This window comes from Melanerpes formicivorus, unplaced genomic scaffold (assembly GCF_026170545.1).
Source record: "Melanerpes formicivorus ecotype bairdi unplaced genomic scaffold, bMelFor1.0.p_v2 SCAF_3, whole genome shotgun sequence".
In the NCBI taxonomy this organism is placed as follows: domain Eukaryota; kingdom Metazoa; phylum Chordata; class Aves; order Piciformes; family Picidae; genus Melanerpes; species Melanerpes formicivorus.
The window spans coordinates 3,890,865-3,904,855 of NW_027142355.1; the positions used below are offsets into that span (position 1 = coordinate 3,890,865).

At 41.2% G+C, this 13,991-nt stretch overlaps 1 protein-coding gene across 5 annotated transcripts in view; it reads left to right on the forward strand.

Moving 5' to 3' along the window:
• PTPRZ1 (protein tyrosine phosphatase receptor type Z1) overlaps window positions 1–13,991 on the forward strand; it is a 156,516-nt gene that overhangs the window by 76,081 nt on the left and 66,444 nt on the right. For all 5 annotated transcript variants that reach the window (XM_068165185.1, XM_068165199.1, XM_068165193.1 and 2 more), the window contains exons 3-8: window positions 3,488–3,667; window positions 5,792–5,943; window positions 7,189–7,284; window positions 7,542–7,608; window positions 12,658–12,815; window positions 13,465–13,615. In XM_068165185.1, the coding sequence (XP_068021286.1) occupies window positions 3,488–3,667; window positions 5,792–5,943; window positions 7,189–7,284; window positions 7,542–7,608; window positions 12,658–12,815; window positions 13,465–13,615 (804 nt within the window). The remainder of the gene's footprint in view (window positions 1–3,487; window positions 3,668–5,791; window positions 5,944–7,188; window positions 7,285–7,541; window positions 7,609–12,657; window positions 12,816–13,464; window positions 13,616–13,991) is intronic.

The window sequence follows — 13,991 nt, forward strand, 5'->3', positions numbered from 1 at the left end:
TAAAGATTCATAGGTGCTGTAAGATTTCAGTGAAGTGTAAACAGGAAAGTTCTTTATGAAAGGAGAATATTTTTATTGACTGAATTTTCTTTTGCTTCTGCACAGAAAAAGGCAGAGCATTATCAAATCGTTTCAGCAGGGCTGAATGGGCTTTTGTTTGAATCGTTTGAATGGGCTGCCCAGGGAGGTGGTGGAGTCACCATCCCTGGAGGTGTTCAAAAAGGGATTGGATGTGGCAACTTGAAGCCATGGTTTAGTAGTCATGAGGTGTTGGGTGACAAGTTGGACTTGATGATCTTTGAGGTCTTCTCCAACCTTATTGATTCTATGATTCTATTCTATGATTCTACCTTGCATCAGTTTGAGACCTTTCTGGGGGACAGGAAATAATATTCTTCATCTTTCTTCTAACTAATTTTTTTCTGTCCATGGAAAGCTTCACATCCAGACTGAAAGAACTTCCTTGGTCAGGCCACAGCATCATCTGGAGCTATCATTTCGTGTAATTCTGTATGCCTGGCTCAGGACATTGTGATGGATTACAGGCTTGGCACAACACTGTCTTCTGGGATGAGCTAAGATTACTAGTGTTATCATTAGCTTCATGCTAGGGATTTGTTACGTGATACTCTGAGGCACAGATGACGACTATCAAGCGAAGAAATTGCATTCTACATAACAAAACAACAAAATATGAAGCAGTGAAAATTGGGAGGAGTTTCTCTACTTTTGATGTGTTTGTTTTAATTGAATGCAGGGGATTTAAAGGGGAGATGCAAAAATAGGATATCTGCAGTCATTAAAAGGAGTATGGAAGAAAGTACTCAAAAGTACACTTCTGGAAGAAAGAAAAGAGTATTTTCAATCAGTTCTAATGTCAGTGGTAGAAAGAGACAAATAAAGGGAATATGTGTTAGGGAAAGATTCATAATGAGTTTCTGAAGGAGAGACTACAGGTGAGCAATGGAAGTGGGTATGCAAGTGGAAACAGGAAGATTTCTACTGCCTTGAGGCAACAGCAAGAATCTGGGGAAGTCTTAGGCTGTGGCAAAAGGAAGGAGCAAAGGAAACAAAATCATGGATGTGGAGAGCAGAGCCTGGCCCCAAGAGACAGCCATGGGCAGTTAGCCCAGCTCAAACCGTCAGAGACTTCCACAAAGCCAGGGAGGTCTCTGAAGAGTTCCTGCAACTTGGGAAATGGCTGAGCTGGCTGAAAGCACACCTGGAAACAGGGGCCCGTCTGCAAGGATGCCCAGGGCAAGATGAGAATTATTTTGGTCCTGTCTGACTATGTTTGGAGAATTTTCTGTTTAAAAAGTTAATCAATATAGTTTATATTTAAATAAAAATGTATTTTCTTTAAAAGCCTTCTAACTGCATTTCTACCTACATGTTCTTTTAACTATAAAGCTATTGTAGCTATATTTTCTTAGAAGATTCACTATAGGAAATCCAAGCAGATTCATCTCCAAGAATTTCTTAAGGGAAGCTTCTAAGAGAGAAGGTGAAATATTAAAAGGTGAAATACTGTGTTTTTCATATGAAAAGCACATTAGAAATCAAGATATTGTATTGTCTCCCAGGTGATAAACTGTATCTGGCAGCTAATGTCCAGGAGTGTTATTTGATGAGGAGCTGGAAGCTTACCCCTTGTGCCATTCCCAAGAGGATCACTTCTGGCTTGGTACAGGGCTCTAATCCTCACCTGCAGGATATTCAGATCCATAACTCTATGACTGCAATTCATTTTGATTTGTTTGGCTGTTGTGCCTAACAATTTTTTCTGTTGCTGAGAAGTAAATGGGTTTATACACCATCTGACTTGCAATACTTTTTATGTGGCAAGGTGATATTGCTAACTTTCTTGACTTGATACTTGTTGAATAATTTAGCTCAGGTTTGTTTCTAGGTAGCTAGCTATCCAGATGAGCATCTTGTATTACTGCCTATTGTCATGGTTCCAGGACTGGCTGCATCTCTTCTTCCCTCTCTGAGTTTTTTGAGTCCAATATGAGGCCTGTCCTTACCTGGGGTGCAACAGAGCAAAACTTTTGTTGACAGTCTTGAATGTAGCATAGCAGCCTGTAAATGAGCACTGGCTCATTTCAACACATCTAATTGGATGCACTAATATTAGCACTTAACTGCTAGTAGGGGGGAAGCTAACTACAGCAATTATATTTTCTTAGGTCTGTGCAGTCAACTCTTGGTTTTAATTAGCCCTTTGAAGTGTTGCCAAAATTCCTTGTGAAGAAAAAATATGTATGTGCATGTAAACACATAAACATACAGAAAATATTGTGTTATTTTATACCACTGTGTTATATCAACAACATATTCCACGTTGACTGTGTCTGAGCTGGCTACAGTGAGATGCCATGCAGCCCCTGTGCCCTGGAGAAGGTGCCCTGGAGCAGTACACGACCCCCTGGCCACCCTCACCTGGCAGCTGCAGAAGGAAATGGCTTGAGCATGTCTGCATGGTCCTCCACAGGAAAAGCCAGGCCACACAGCCAGACTGTCTAACCAGGGCATCACTAGCAGTTTTACTTTTTCGGGGTAGAATGACTTTACCTTTGCTCTGTGTGTAAACATTTTCTTTTATTATTCTTACTGCTTTTATTTATTTCAAAATCCTGTTGACTGAAGAGGAGGCTCAGGGGAGACCTTATTGCTGTCTACAACTACCTGAAGGGTGGTTGTAGCCAGGAGGGAGTTAGTCTCTTCTCTCAGGCAACCAGCACCAGAACAAGAGGACACAGTCTCAAGCTGTGCCAGGGGAAGTTTAGACTTGAGGTGAGGAGAAAGTTCTTCATTGAGAGAGTTGTTCGTCATTGGAATGGGCTCCCCAGGGAGGTGGTTGAGTCACTGTCCCTGGAGGTGTTCAACAGGAGATTGGATGTGGCACTTGGTGCCATGGTTTAGTCATGAGGTCTGTGTTGACAGAATGGACTTGATGATCTTTGAGGTCTCTTCCAACCTTGGTGATTCTGTGATTCTGTACTTCTGTAATGATACTGATATGATTAAAAGTGTTCTTTGTAAAGAAGGTTTTCATAGTAATTACAACATTGTTCTGAATGCCAGTTTCACCTGAAAGGCTTTTCCCCCATTTTATTTATTTCTCTATACTGTGTGTGAGGGTGTTTTTAGTTGTTTGGTTGTTGGGGCTTTTTTTGTGTTTGACTGGGTTTTATGTGGTGTTTTTGTTTGTTTGTGGGGGGTTTGTTTGTTTGTGGGTTTTGCTGTTTTCTGCTATCCCTGGGGATCTGTAAGCACGTATGTATGATGTCTAAAATGATCAGAAGTGACTGTTGAAGATAGGATTCAAGAGTAGATGTGCTAAGTATTGCTACAGACGAGGCCTGAAAAAAGGGCAGCAATTCTGGTCACAGATTGCAAACTGTTTTAACATTCCCACATTAAAAATTACATGGATATCAGTTTCAGTTTTAAATACACTTACCCCAAACCTTTTCATTTCTAGGAACTTTGAACCAAAAGAACTGGGGGAAAAAATATTCAGCCTGCAATGGTGCCAAACAATCTCCTATTAATATAGATGAAGATCTTACCCAAGTAAATGTGAATCTGAAGAAACTTAAATTCCATGGATGGGAAAAAGAAAGTTTGGAAGACACTTTCATTCGCAACACCGGCAAAACAGGTAAAAAAAAAAAGTCAGATTTCATGTTTGGAGTTAAATGAGATCAGAAGAGTGATCCAGGGTGGACAATCAAACAAGGACTTCTAATGAAACATTTTAATTTCACTTTTCCTTACCTTGTACATTCTGAATTCATCCATTAAAGAAAAAACAGGTGATGTCAATAGCCAAGCATAACAGGCTGTGTGCACAGACTATGTGCACAGAGCTAAAGCAATCATGTTGTTACTATCATCCCATCACGAACACTACAAGGCCAAAGAGTAATTTGGCATTTCCTATGAAATAATGCTAATTATTGCTACATACCCAGAATCTTCAACAAGTATAGAAAAATTATTTGTTTTAAAGTATGAATACATTACCTGCTCATCTGAAGCACTTCATGGGTGAATTGTCCTTTCAAAAAACTCAAGATGGGATTCATCTCACCTGTGCTGTCACCTGTAATGTAGATACTTGCATCTGAATTACTCAGACTTCTTACAGTCAAAGAAGACAAATAGATGCTTTTATGGTCCCATTTGTCTTACCTATCTCAGAAATGTATTCTAGGAGGAAGTGATTTATGCCTACAAGATCCTATTTCTCCCAGCTATAAAAGATGCACTTGTTTTGCAACCACTTTGCTGTGTAAGTCCAGGATAGCAGTAACTAAAAGGTACCTGTTGGAACTACTGTTTCTTGTTTTGGGCACAGGTATGGAGGAAGATCTCTTAACAACTTCCTCCACACTTATGGAGAAAGACTCCTTCTCTTATCACCTGTCTAACCTTCTAACTGGTTGCAGTGAGACCCCTGGACCAGCCTTTGTATTGTATTTTAGTGTTAATGTTCCAAATGTCTGTTCTTGGCCCCATCGTATACTTTCTACATACTATTCCACACATTTCTTACTTCCCTCTTGCCCTACTAGATGGGATAAATAGTTCATTTTTCTCTTCAAGAGATCCCTGAGAAAACATTGTTTAAAGTCCATAAAAGCAAACTAAGCTTTTCCTCACTTGCTGCAATTCAGATATTATAGAAGCAATTTCTAAGTTCAGCAGGTCTTCAGGGCAGAACTGTAATGAAACTGAACACCATTAGTGCTGTTTAGCAAAAGGTCAAACAGATCACAGTCACTGGAGGTGGGAAAGCCAAATGTAGGACCTCAATCTATTCCTCTCCTGGAAGAGTGCTCCATAGCTGAAGGGTGTCACAGATGGGACAGTTCTCCTAGAAACTGACTAAAATGTTCTTTTCATGCATTGATTCTTGATTTGTTTCTAGAATTATAATAATGATAATGGGAGGGTATATTCCTTTTTGGTGCTTTCAGGAAGCTATGTCTTTCAGGAATTTCTTCTCTCAGACCATCAGATTGGTGTCTCAACCAGTTTTATGAACTTTCTAGTATAGGTCTGTGACTAGCTTCAGACAACAGGAGACCAAGAGTGCACTTAACCATGGCTATTTTATGAATTGCATCATGAAATGCAACATATTTCTTCTTGCTAATAATTATAGAATAGTCCAGGCTGGAAGGGACGTCCAAAGCTCATCTAGTCCAACCTCCCCACAGTCAGCAGGGACATCCCCAACTAGATCAGGTTGCCCAGGGCCTCCCTGAGCCTCACTTTGAATATCTTCAGAGAAGAGGCCTCAACCACCTCCCTAGGCAACCTGTTTCAGTGTTCCACAACCCTCATTGATAAGTAGTTCTTCTCATCCATCAGCACCCCCAAATCTTTCTCCACAGGGCCTGTTTTAAACACCTCCTCCCCCAATCTGTATAGATAGTGAGAATTGTTCCATCCCAAGTGCAGAACCTTTCACTTGCTCCTGCTGAACCTCATGAGGTTCACCTGGGCCCACCTCTCCAGCTTGTCCAGGTCCCTCTGGATGACATCCTGTCCCTCTGGTGTATTGACAGCACCACATAGCTTTGTGTCATCTGCAAACCATACTTCTTACTTTGTTTAAATAACCAATTCCCTGTCAAATTGCTTATGAAGTACAGGGGAAAAGCCATATCATGTTTACCTTTTAGTACCTGATACTGAAACAGGAGAGTCATAGAAGCCTTGGCCAGCTTTTATATTGATGATCCTTTTTCTCCCCCCTCTCTCTCTCTTTGTTCAGTGGAAATTAACCTGACAAATGATTATTATGTAAGTGGAGGTGGATTAGACACCATATTCAAAGCAAGCAAGATCACTTTTCACTGGGGAAAATGCAACTTGTCATCTGATGGATCAGAACATAGTTTAGAAGGACAAAAATTTCCTCTTGAGGTAAAGTACAAAATAGATTTTGACAATTTGTTCTCCTGCAAAAAGTAATACTGCTTACTAAATACTTTTGTTTATTACTTGATTAAAGTCTACTTTCAAATACAGTCATTCACTTTCCAAACTAATAATAGTTAATTTATGCATTTGGAAAGGGCAGTGTAAGACATTATTTCATGTCATGCTCAGCATGTCTAAACTGTGCATTTTCACACTTGCCTTCTAAGATGACAATAAGAGTCAGTCCTACTAATTTGACAAAGTGCAAGCTCCCATTAACAGTTAAGCTGCTACATATTCACCCATCATATTCCACAGCAGTTAGTTGTTTAAAGTGTAAGTGGTCTTTTCAAAGCTGGGACTTTGCTGAAAGCCTATGGGAGCTGCTGGGCTTTACTGAGGCTACAGACCACACTTGTTAACTGACAACATGGCATTGTGATCATTTCTCTGCTGAAAATACTTAGTTGTGACAAGCAACTGTGCTGCTTCTCACTCTGGGCAGTTCGGACTTCTGCATTACAACAAAGCAGTAGAGCCAAGTTTATCCTGTGCCCTGTGGAGAGCTGTGAACGAGGAACTTTCCCTGGGCAATATCATTTCCTCATTACCCACTTAAAAATTCCCACTCACACTCAACCTGTCCTGCCAAGGCATCAAAGAGAACATTTTTCTCTGTCATTGCTGCATGAAAAGCTAGTAGGAACAGAATGCTCCTGCATTCATGTTGGTGACTTGGTACTAGAAGAGGTTTCCTGTCTGCATCCAGAAAAAGAGAGGAAGGGGTGCAGCAAACCCAAAGCCCACAATGGCAGTCAAATGTGGGCACAGAATACCTGGTAATCTTTTAGTACCAATATTCTCTGCATTTACCTCAAGGCAGATGTAGCAGGGACATCCTACCCTATTATTCAAACTTTACCAATGATTTCAAGATCCATCTCACCTGAGTACTCTAGGTTAGATGCCCAGTATAAATAAGTTAACTTAGCTTACTGTATTGTCCATGGAGACTGTTGTGTTCCTTGACAGGGTAACTCCTGCATATGAAGTGGTTTTCCAGGAGATGTCATTATTAGGTAGCAACAGCTGATTAATTCCATTCCATATCTTCAGATAATACATTTGACATAGATTAAAACATTCATTGCTTTGTAATCCAGTTTTCTTGCTTGAACATTTTTCATCAAAATGGGAATGTTTAATTTTTGGTTTGTATAAAACATTTGAATATATTTTTATTTGCAGATGCAAATCTACTGCTATGATGCAGATCAGTTTACAGATTTCGAAGAGGCAATTAAAGGGAATGGAAAGCTAAGAGCTTTATCAATTTTGTTTGAGGTAAACAAAATGTATCTTTGTGTCATTAAAGAAGCTTTGAAACATGGCAGATGTTCAAACTGATTTAACTTGTTCCAGTGTGTGATCATTTAGTTAAGACTCATATATATCTTCCTAATTTATTCGTACAGAAAAGCAAATGGGGAAAATATGTTTGCTCTGATTTAAGTCATCTACAATTTTGGTGGCAAACTGTACCTTTCAGGTATTTTTTATGAAGCCTGTGACATTAAGAAAAAGCAATTTCTTTTTAACAGGTTGGACCAGAAGATAATCCAGATTATCATCCAGTCATTAATGGAGTAGATAGTGTTAGTCGTTTCGGTAAGTCTGCCTCCATGTTTTATTGATTACTGATTAGATTAAATACCATTTTGATGTAATTATGAAACACATGGCTCTCCAGAGTTCAGCCATGGCTATTTTGTTAGAAGCAGCAAAAGTCATCTGGATAGACTACAGAGCTGAGCAGTCACCAAGTGTATGGAATTTAACATCAGCAAGTGCCAGATTCTGCAGTCCTGGTATATGTACAAACTGGGGAATGAAAGGCTGGAGAGCAGCCCTGCAGGAAGAGATCTGGGGGTTTCTGTTGATGGCAAGTTGAATATGAGTCAACAGTGTGCCCTGGCAGCAAAAACAACCAGCTGTATCCTGGGTTACATCAAGCACAGCGTAGCTGGCCTGTTGAGTGAGGTGACTGTCCCACTCTGCTGCAGTGGTGTGGCCTTACTGTGAGTACTGTGCACAGTGCAGATGCCTTAACATAAGAAGGACATCAAACTATTAGAGTGCTTCCAAAGGAGGGTGACCAAGATGGTGAAAGGCCTTAAGGGCAAGACTTTGGATGAGCAGCTAAAGTTGCTTGATTTGTTTGGCTTGGAGAAGAGACAGCTGAGAGGTGACCTCATCACAATTTACAGTACCTCAATGGAAGCTGTGGGGAGGTGCTCATCTCCTCTCTCTTGGGACAAGCAACAGGACACGAAGAAAGGGAATGAAGTTCATCAGGGGATCTCCAGATCAGACATTAGCAAAAGTTTCTTCACTGAAAGGGGTAGTTGATGATTGTTGAGGCTGCCCTGGGAAATGGTTGCAGCACCAAGTCTATCAGAGTTCAGGGAGCATCCGGATGACACTTTTAGTCATCTGGTCTGGTTTTAGGTAGTCCTAGGAAGAACAGTGAGTTGGAGTCTAAGGTCCTTATGGATCCCTTCCAACTTGAGATATTCTGAGCTTTTATAGAATCATAGAATCATTCAGGCTTGGAAGGGACCACAAGGATCATCTACTTCCAACCCCCCTTGCCATGGGCAGGGACACCCCACACTAGATCAGGCTGGCCAGAGCCTCATCCAGCCTGGGCTTAAACACCTCCAGGGATGGGGCCTCAACTACCTCCCTGGGCAACCTATTCCAGGGCTTCACCACTCTCACGGTGAAGAACTTCTTCCTCACATCCAGCCTGAATCTCCCCACCTCCAGCTTCATTCCATTCCCTCTAGTCCTATCACTACCTGATATCCTAGGAAGTCCCTCCCTAGCCTTCTTGATCTCAAAGGTCTCTTACAACCTGATTTATTCTATTTGTGACAGAGCATGTGGACTTTAGGGTGCTATATGAGGAGATCTGGGCCCTGTTTCTAACTCAGTTTTACAGTGTCCCAGCAGAAGAATAAACATGAATGAGCACTTCTTGAACAAGGGATGTTTTCTCACATCATGGGCATGACATTCAGTAAATGGCTACATTTGTCTCAGTTTTCTTACACATAATGATACCTCAGCATTGCAAAGCCCCTGAAAACTCGGAGGTTGAAAGTATAAGAAAGTTTTGGTACACTATTTTAAAAGCTTTCAAATGGATGACAGTAAAATGGAGACTGTTCTTCTCCAGAAAGCAAACACCATTCAGCAAATATAAAAGGGAGCAATTTTTATAAATTGCAAAGACAGAGAAGGGGAAAATATAAAACAGTTAAAATTCATTATCTTTGTATGCCATCTTCAACAAAACATGAAAGAGTATGAGTAATACATCAAGGCAGATGCTCTCCTTTAGCCTTGGAAGGAGCTATAAAGCTATCAGAAACAGGGTTCAAGATACAGCCACTTCATGGAACTTCAACAATGAGTAGGGGATCATTTTGTTGAATAGAATGTAAACGAGCTCTGAAAATTGAGGTCATTACTAAATCAAGTTGTTCTTCCTGAATAAAAGTGAATAGCACATGAGCTGTCCTTTCCCATGATGTACGTGATCTGTCCTTGTCAGTCATATCTGTGTTGTGCTTATTGGAATTCCATTTTCACAGCTCTCAAGCTCTGTAGAAGAGCAGTCCTGTTCGTCCTAGACACTCTGCCTCTCATAATTCTTTGTGGGTGTTTTATGTTCGAATCTAGGCTGTCAATCACATTAAAGGTCATTTTACAATTCAAAATTGCCAACTGTATAGCAGAATTCTTCCTATAAATTAGACGTTCCATGACCCTAACCGTCTATATGAAAACGACTGACCATATATTTTTACTGAAGGAAGAATGTGTTAACGAGACACATACCACATAGCTTCTGTCTGAAGGGTGATTAACATGTTGACAGGAGACATAGAAAGATGGACTTTGCTTGATGCTGTGTTGAGGGTTGAGGGGAAGGCCCCAGCCTTCTCCCCCCCCCCATAAGTGAAGGGAAGAAAATTGAAAGAAAACCACAGCTAAGCACAGCCGGATGAGCAAGAGAATGTGCTATATTTACAAAGCAGTTTAGGAAATGCAGGGGAATGTATACACAATTTACAGTATTTACAATATATACACAGAGATATACAACAAAGTAATACAAGAATGAAATTCCCTCCGCTGCTGAGGAGGGTTCCCCCCCTGTACCCACCTTTTCTCCCCTTTTTCCCCAAAGAGGGTTAGAAAGAGAGAAAAAGAGCAATTGTTAATTAAAGCAGAATATGTTAGTAGAGGCCTTATCTGTCCAAGGTCAGTCTGGCCGAAAGCCCAGAAACTGCAAGCTTCGAAAGGAGGGGGAAAAAGTGCAAGACTGCCACAAGTCTCTCTGGGAATCAAAACTTAAGGCAGTACTCCTGCCTTTGTTAATAAAACATTCAGCCATGGTGTCCCTTTCTTAAAGGCATAGCCTCAAACAGTCACATGCTGCTAAATGTTCCCCTTCAAGACACATCAATAAGAGAGAAGAGATGAGCTGGCTCTTAAACTTTAACTCTGTGGAACTGTCACTGTACAAGACAAATGCATCAGTGATTTGTAGTAAACTGCTCATGTAATTTGTTCTCTCACCAAATTAAGGAGAAATTGTGAAGACAAAGGTCAGAAATCTGTACAAGGCTTAAGAAGTAATGTTCTTGTAGAGTCGTAAGTTGATGCAGTCTGAAAATTGATTAGATGCTGATAAGTGAATGCTTACAAAATAGGGAGCAATGTAAAATGAGTAACATCAGATTGAAATTAGATATATAAGGATCTACATGATTCCAAGGTGAATAAAACAATTTTGGATGCATCACACAATAAGGCATATAACTATCACAGACCAAAAAAATCTACCCTTTGGAAGTTTGGACTACTTCTGCTGATTTTGGCTGCTGGAGAATAGAATAGAATAGAATAGAATAGAATAGAATAGAATAGAATAGAATAGAATAGAATAGAATAGAATAGAATAGAATAGGATGGAAGAGACCTTCAAGATCATTGTGTCCAACCCACCAACCAATCCAACCCACCTAAACAACTAAACCATGGCACCAAGCACCCCATTAAGTCTCCTCCTGAACACCGCCAATGATGGTGACTCCACCACCTCCCCGGGCAGCCCATTCCAATGGGCAATCACTCTCTCTGTATAGAACTTCTTCCCAACATCCAGCCTAAACCTCCCCTGGCACAGCCTGAGACTGTGTCCTCTTGTTCTGATGCTGGCTGCCTGGAAGAAGAGACCAACATCTGCCTGTCTGCAACCTCCCTTCAGGTAGTTTTACAGAGCAATAAGGTCACCCCTGAGCCTCCTCCTATCCAGGCTAAGAAACCCCAGCTCCCTCAGCCTCTGCTCATAGGGCTTGTGTTCCAAACCCCTTCCTAAACTGGGGTCCCAGAACTGGACACAGGACTCAAGGTGTGGCCTAACCAGTGCAGTGTACAGGGGCAGAATGACCTCCCTGCTCCTGCTGGCCACACTCTTCTGATGCAGGCCAGGATGTCATTGGCCCTTTTGGCCACCTGGGCACACTGCAGGCTCATGTTCAGTCTACCATCAACAGGTACCCCCAGGTCCCTCTCTGCCTGGCCACTCTCTAGCCACTCTGACCCCAGCCTGTAGCACTGCATGGGGTTGTTGTGGCCAATGTGCAGAACCCAGCACTTGCATGTGTTCAATCTCATGCCATTGGATTCTGGCCCTCTGTCCAGCCTGTCAAGGTCCCTCTGCAAAGCCTCTCTACCCTCCAGCACATCAACTCCTGCCCCTAGCTTGGTGTTGTCCACAAATTTACTGATGATGGACTCAATGCCCTCATCCAGATCATCAATAAAGATGTTAAAGAGTGTGGGGACCAGCACTGAACCTTGGGGCACGCCACTAGTGACTGCCATATCAGCATGATCTTAGTTTTCTGTAGGTGGATTCCTAGCAGTTCCTCATGCATACTCCCCACTGACAGGTACCAGGTAAACTGTTGGCCTGAAAGGTGTGCTGCTGTTTTCACAGGAGAATAAACACAATGGTTCTGTGAAAAGCAAAAACATGGAGGAGCCTTTGCATCCTTTTCTGATTTGCGTAAAACAGTTACATTTTTTCACTGTATTATCACCATTTTAAACAAACCACATTCCACTGAAATTCTGCTTCTGGCATCATGAGCAATAGAACTTCTAGGTCTAGCACCCCAGGCAGTGATTTCCTGTGGAGATTAAGGTCCTGTAAGAAGCTGAATAGATTCACTAAATTCAGAGACCTTGAAGCCATGTCACTTGAGACCAAGACTTAACATACTTGTAACATACTCTTTAGAGGTTTATGGGTGAGACAGGATTTTGCATCTTGGGCATTTACAAGTGGACTTGCAGGTGAACAAATTCTTGTGAACCAATGTACTGATTATTTATTACTGGAGTAACTCCTTACACCTTCCCAAGTAAGCAGAGTGGTTAGTGAACAGTACTTATTCAAACTAAACAGTAAAAGCTCTGCAATTTATTTGTATGCTAGTCTCTCTGGAGGTCAGATTTTGAAGAGCCTCAGAATCAGCATGTTCCTATAATGGTAACTCTTTTGGAGTGTGTGATTTCTGTACCTTGCTTCTTCAGTATTTTAACTGTCTGACTCTAGGTACTTGATGCTTTTTTCAGGAAAACAGGCTGCCTTAGAACCATTTGTTTTGCTGAACCTTTTGCCGAACACTACAGACAAATATTACACTTACAATGGGTCTTTATCAACTCCTCCCTGCTCTGAAACAGTTGAATGGATTGTGTTTAAAGACACCATTAGTATTTCTGAAGACCAGGTAATTATTTGTACTAAACCCAAACAACTCTACATAATAACAAAGAAAAGCAGTTACTGTGCATATGGTAAAAGCTCATGATACTCCCTGCCAGCCCAAGGACCTGGCTTTTCTTTTAACTGGTTTTAAATTTTTCATGCAACCATTATATGAAAAATAATGTATATTACTAAAGTGTGTGCTATCTTTTCCCTTTCCTACTTCATGACTAGATTCTGAGTGGGGTTTTTGTCTTGAGGGGGGTAAGAACACACTGCCTAACTCTGCAGGCTGTCCCCAAGCTACACGGTGGTGACTGGGCAAAGCTTAGCTCTAACGACAGAGTGGTTGAGAAATACAGGTGGAATAAACTATTAGATGCTGTGGAAGCTACACCCTCGAGTTGTGGACCGAGCTGTCTCTGTACTATCACAGAAGTTCTGCTTCTCTGCTCCCCTTTCTTTGTATTCAGGTATCCATGACAGGATGCTTCTGGAACACTTCCACTTCAGGCAGTCCTGGTACAGTGGAACAAAAGTTCAGTGCCACTTGGAAGAGCTCCACTGGGAGACCTTAGCCAACTTTGTTTTCCCATGTTTTTTTGCCTGTTAGAAGAATATAGTTAATTTGTTATGGCTTCTGACTTCTGGTTTTTTCTCACCTCTTGTAGTTAGCTGTATTCTGTGAAGTCCTTACAATGCAGCAGTCTGGCTATGTTATGCTGATGGACTACCTGCAAAACAACTTTCGAGAGCAACAATATAAGTTCTTTGGCCAAGTGTTTTCCTCTTACACTGGACAAGAAGAAATTCATGAAGCAGGTACCTACTGAATAGTCATTCCTTCCATCTCAGGTTGAAACACAATTTTCAGTGAAAGAGTCATCCCAGTATGAAGATGCTCATTTTACATTGTGTAAAAGTAGCATGCTGTATTGTTACTCATAAATCTATCACTTCAGAGAAAAAAAACAGCAATCATAACACATGTCAGATTAAATGGAGTGGAAAATGAAGTGCTTGTCTTGACCAAACATTCAGTGAAGATCACGTCAGTTCAAGCTTTCTTGTGCTGCCCTTTTAATGTGTTACAGACTTAAACAAAGCTGCCTTTTCAGGGGCTGCAGGAGGATTTTGGTTTACAAACCCATTTGGCTCTTTGTTGTGAAATGTGGATGCTTTTCCAACAGAGGCTAAA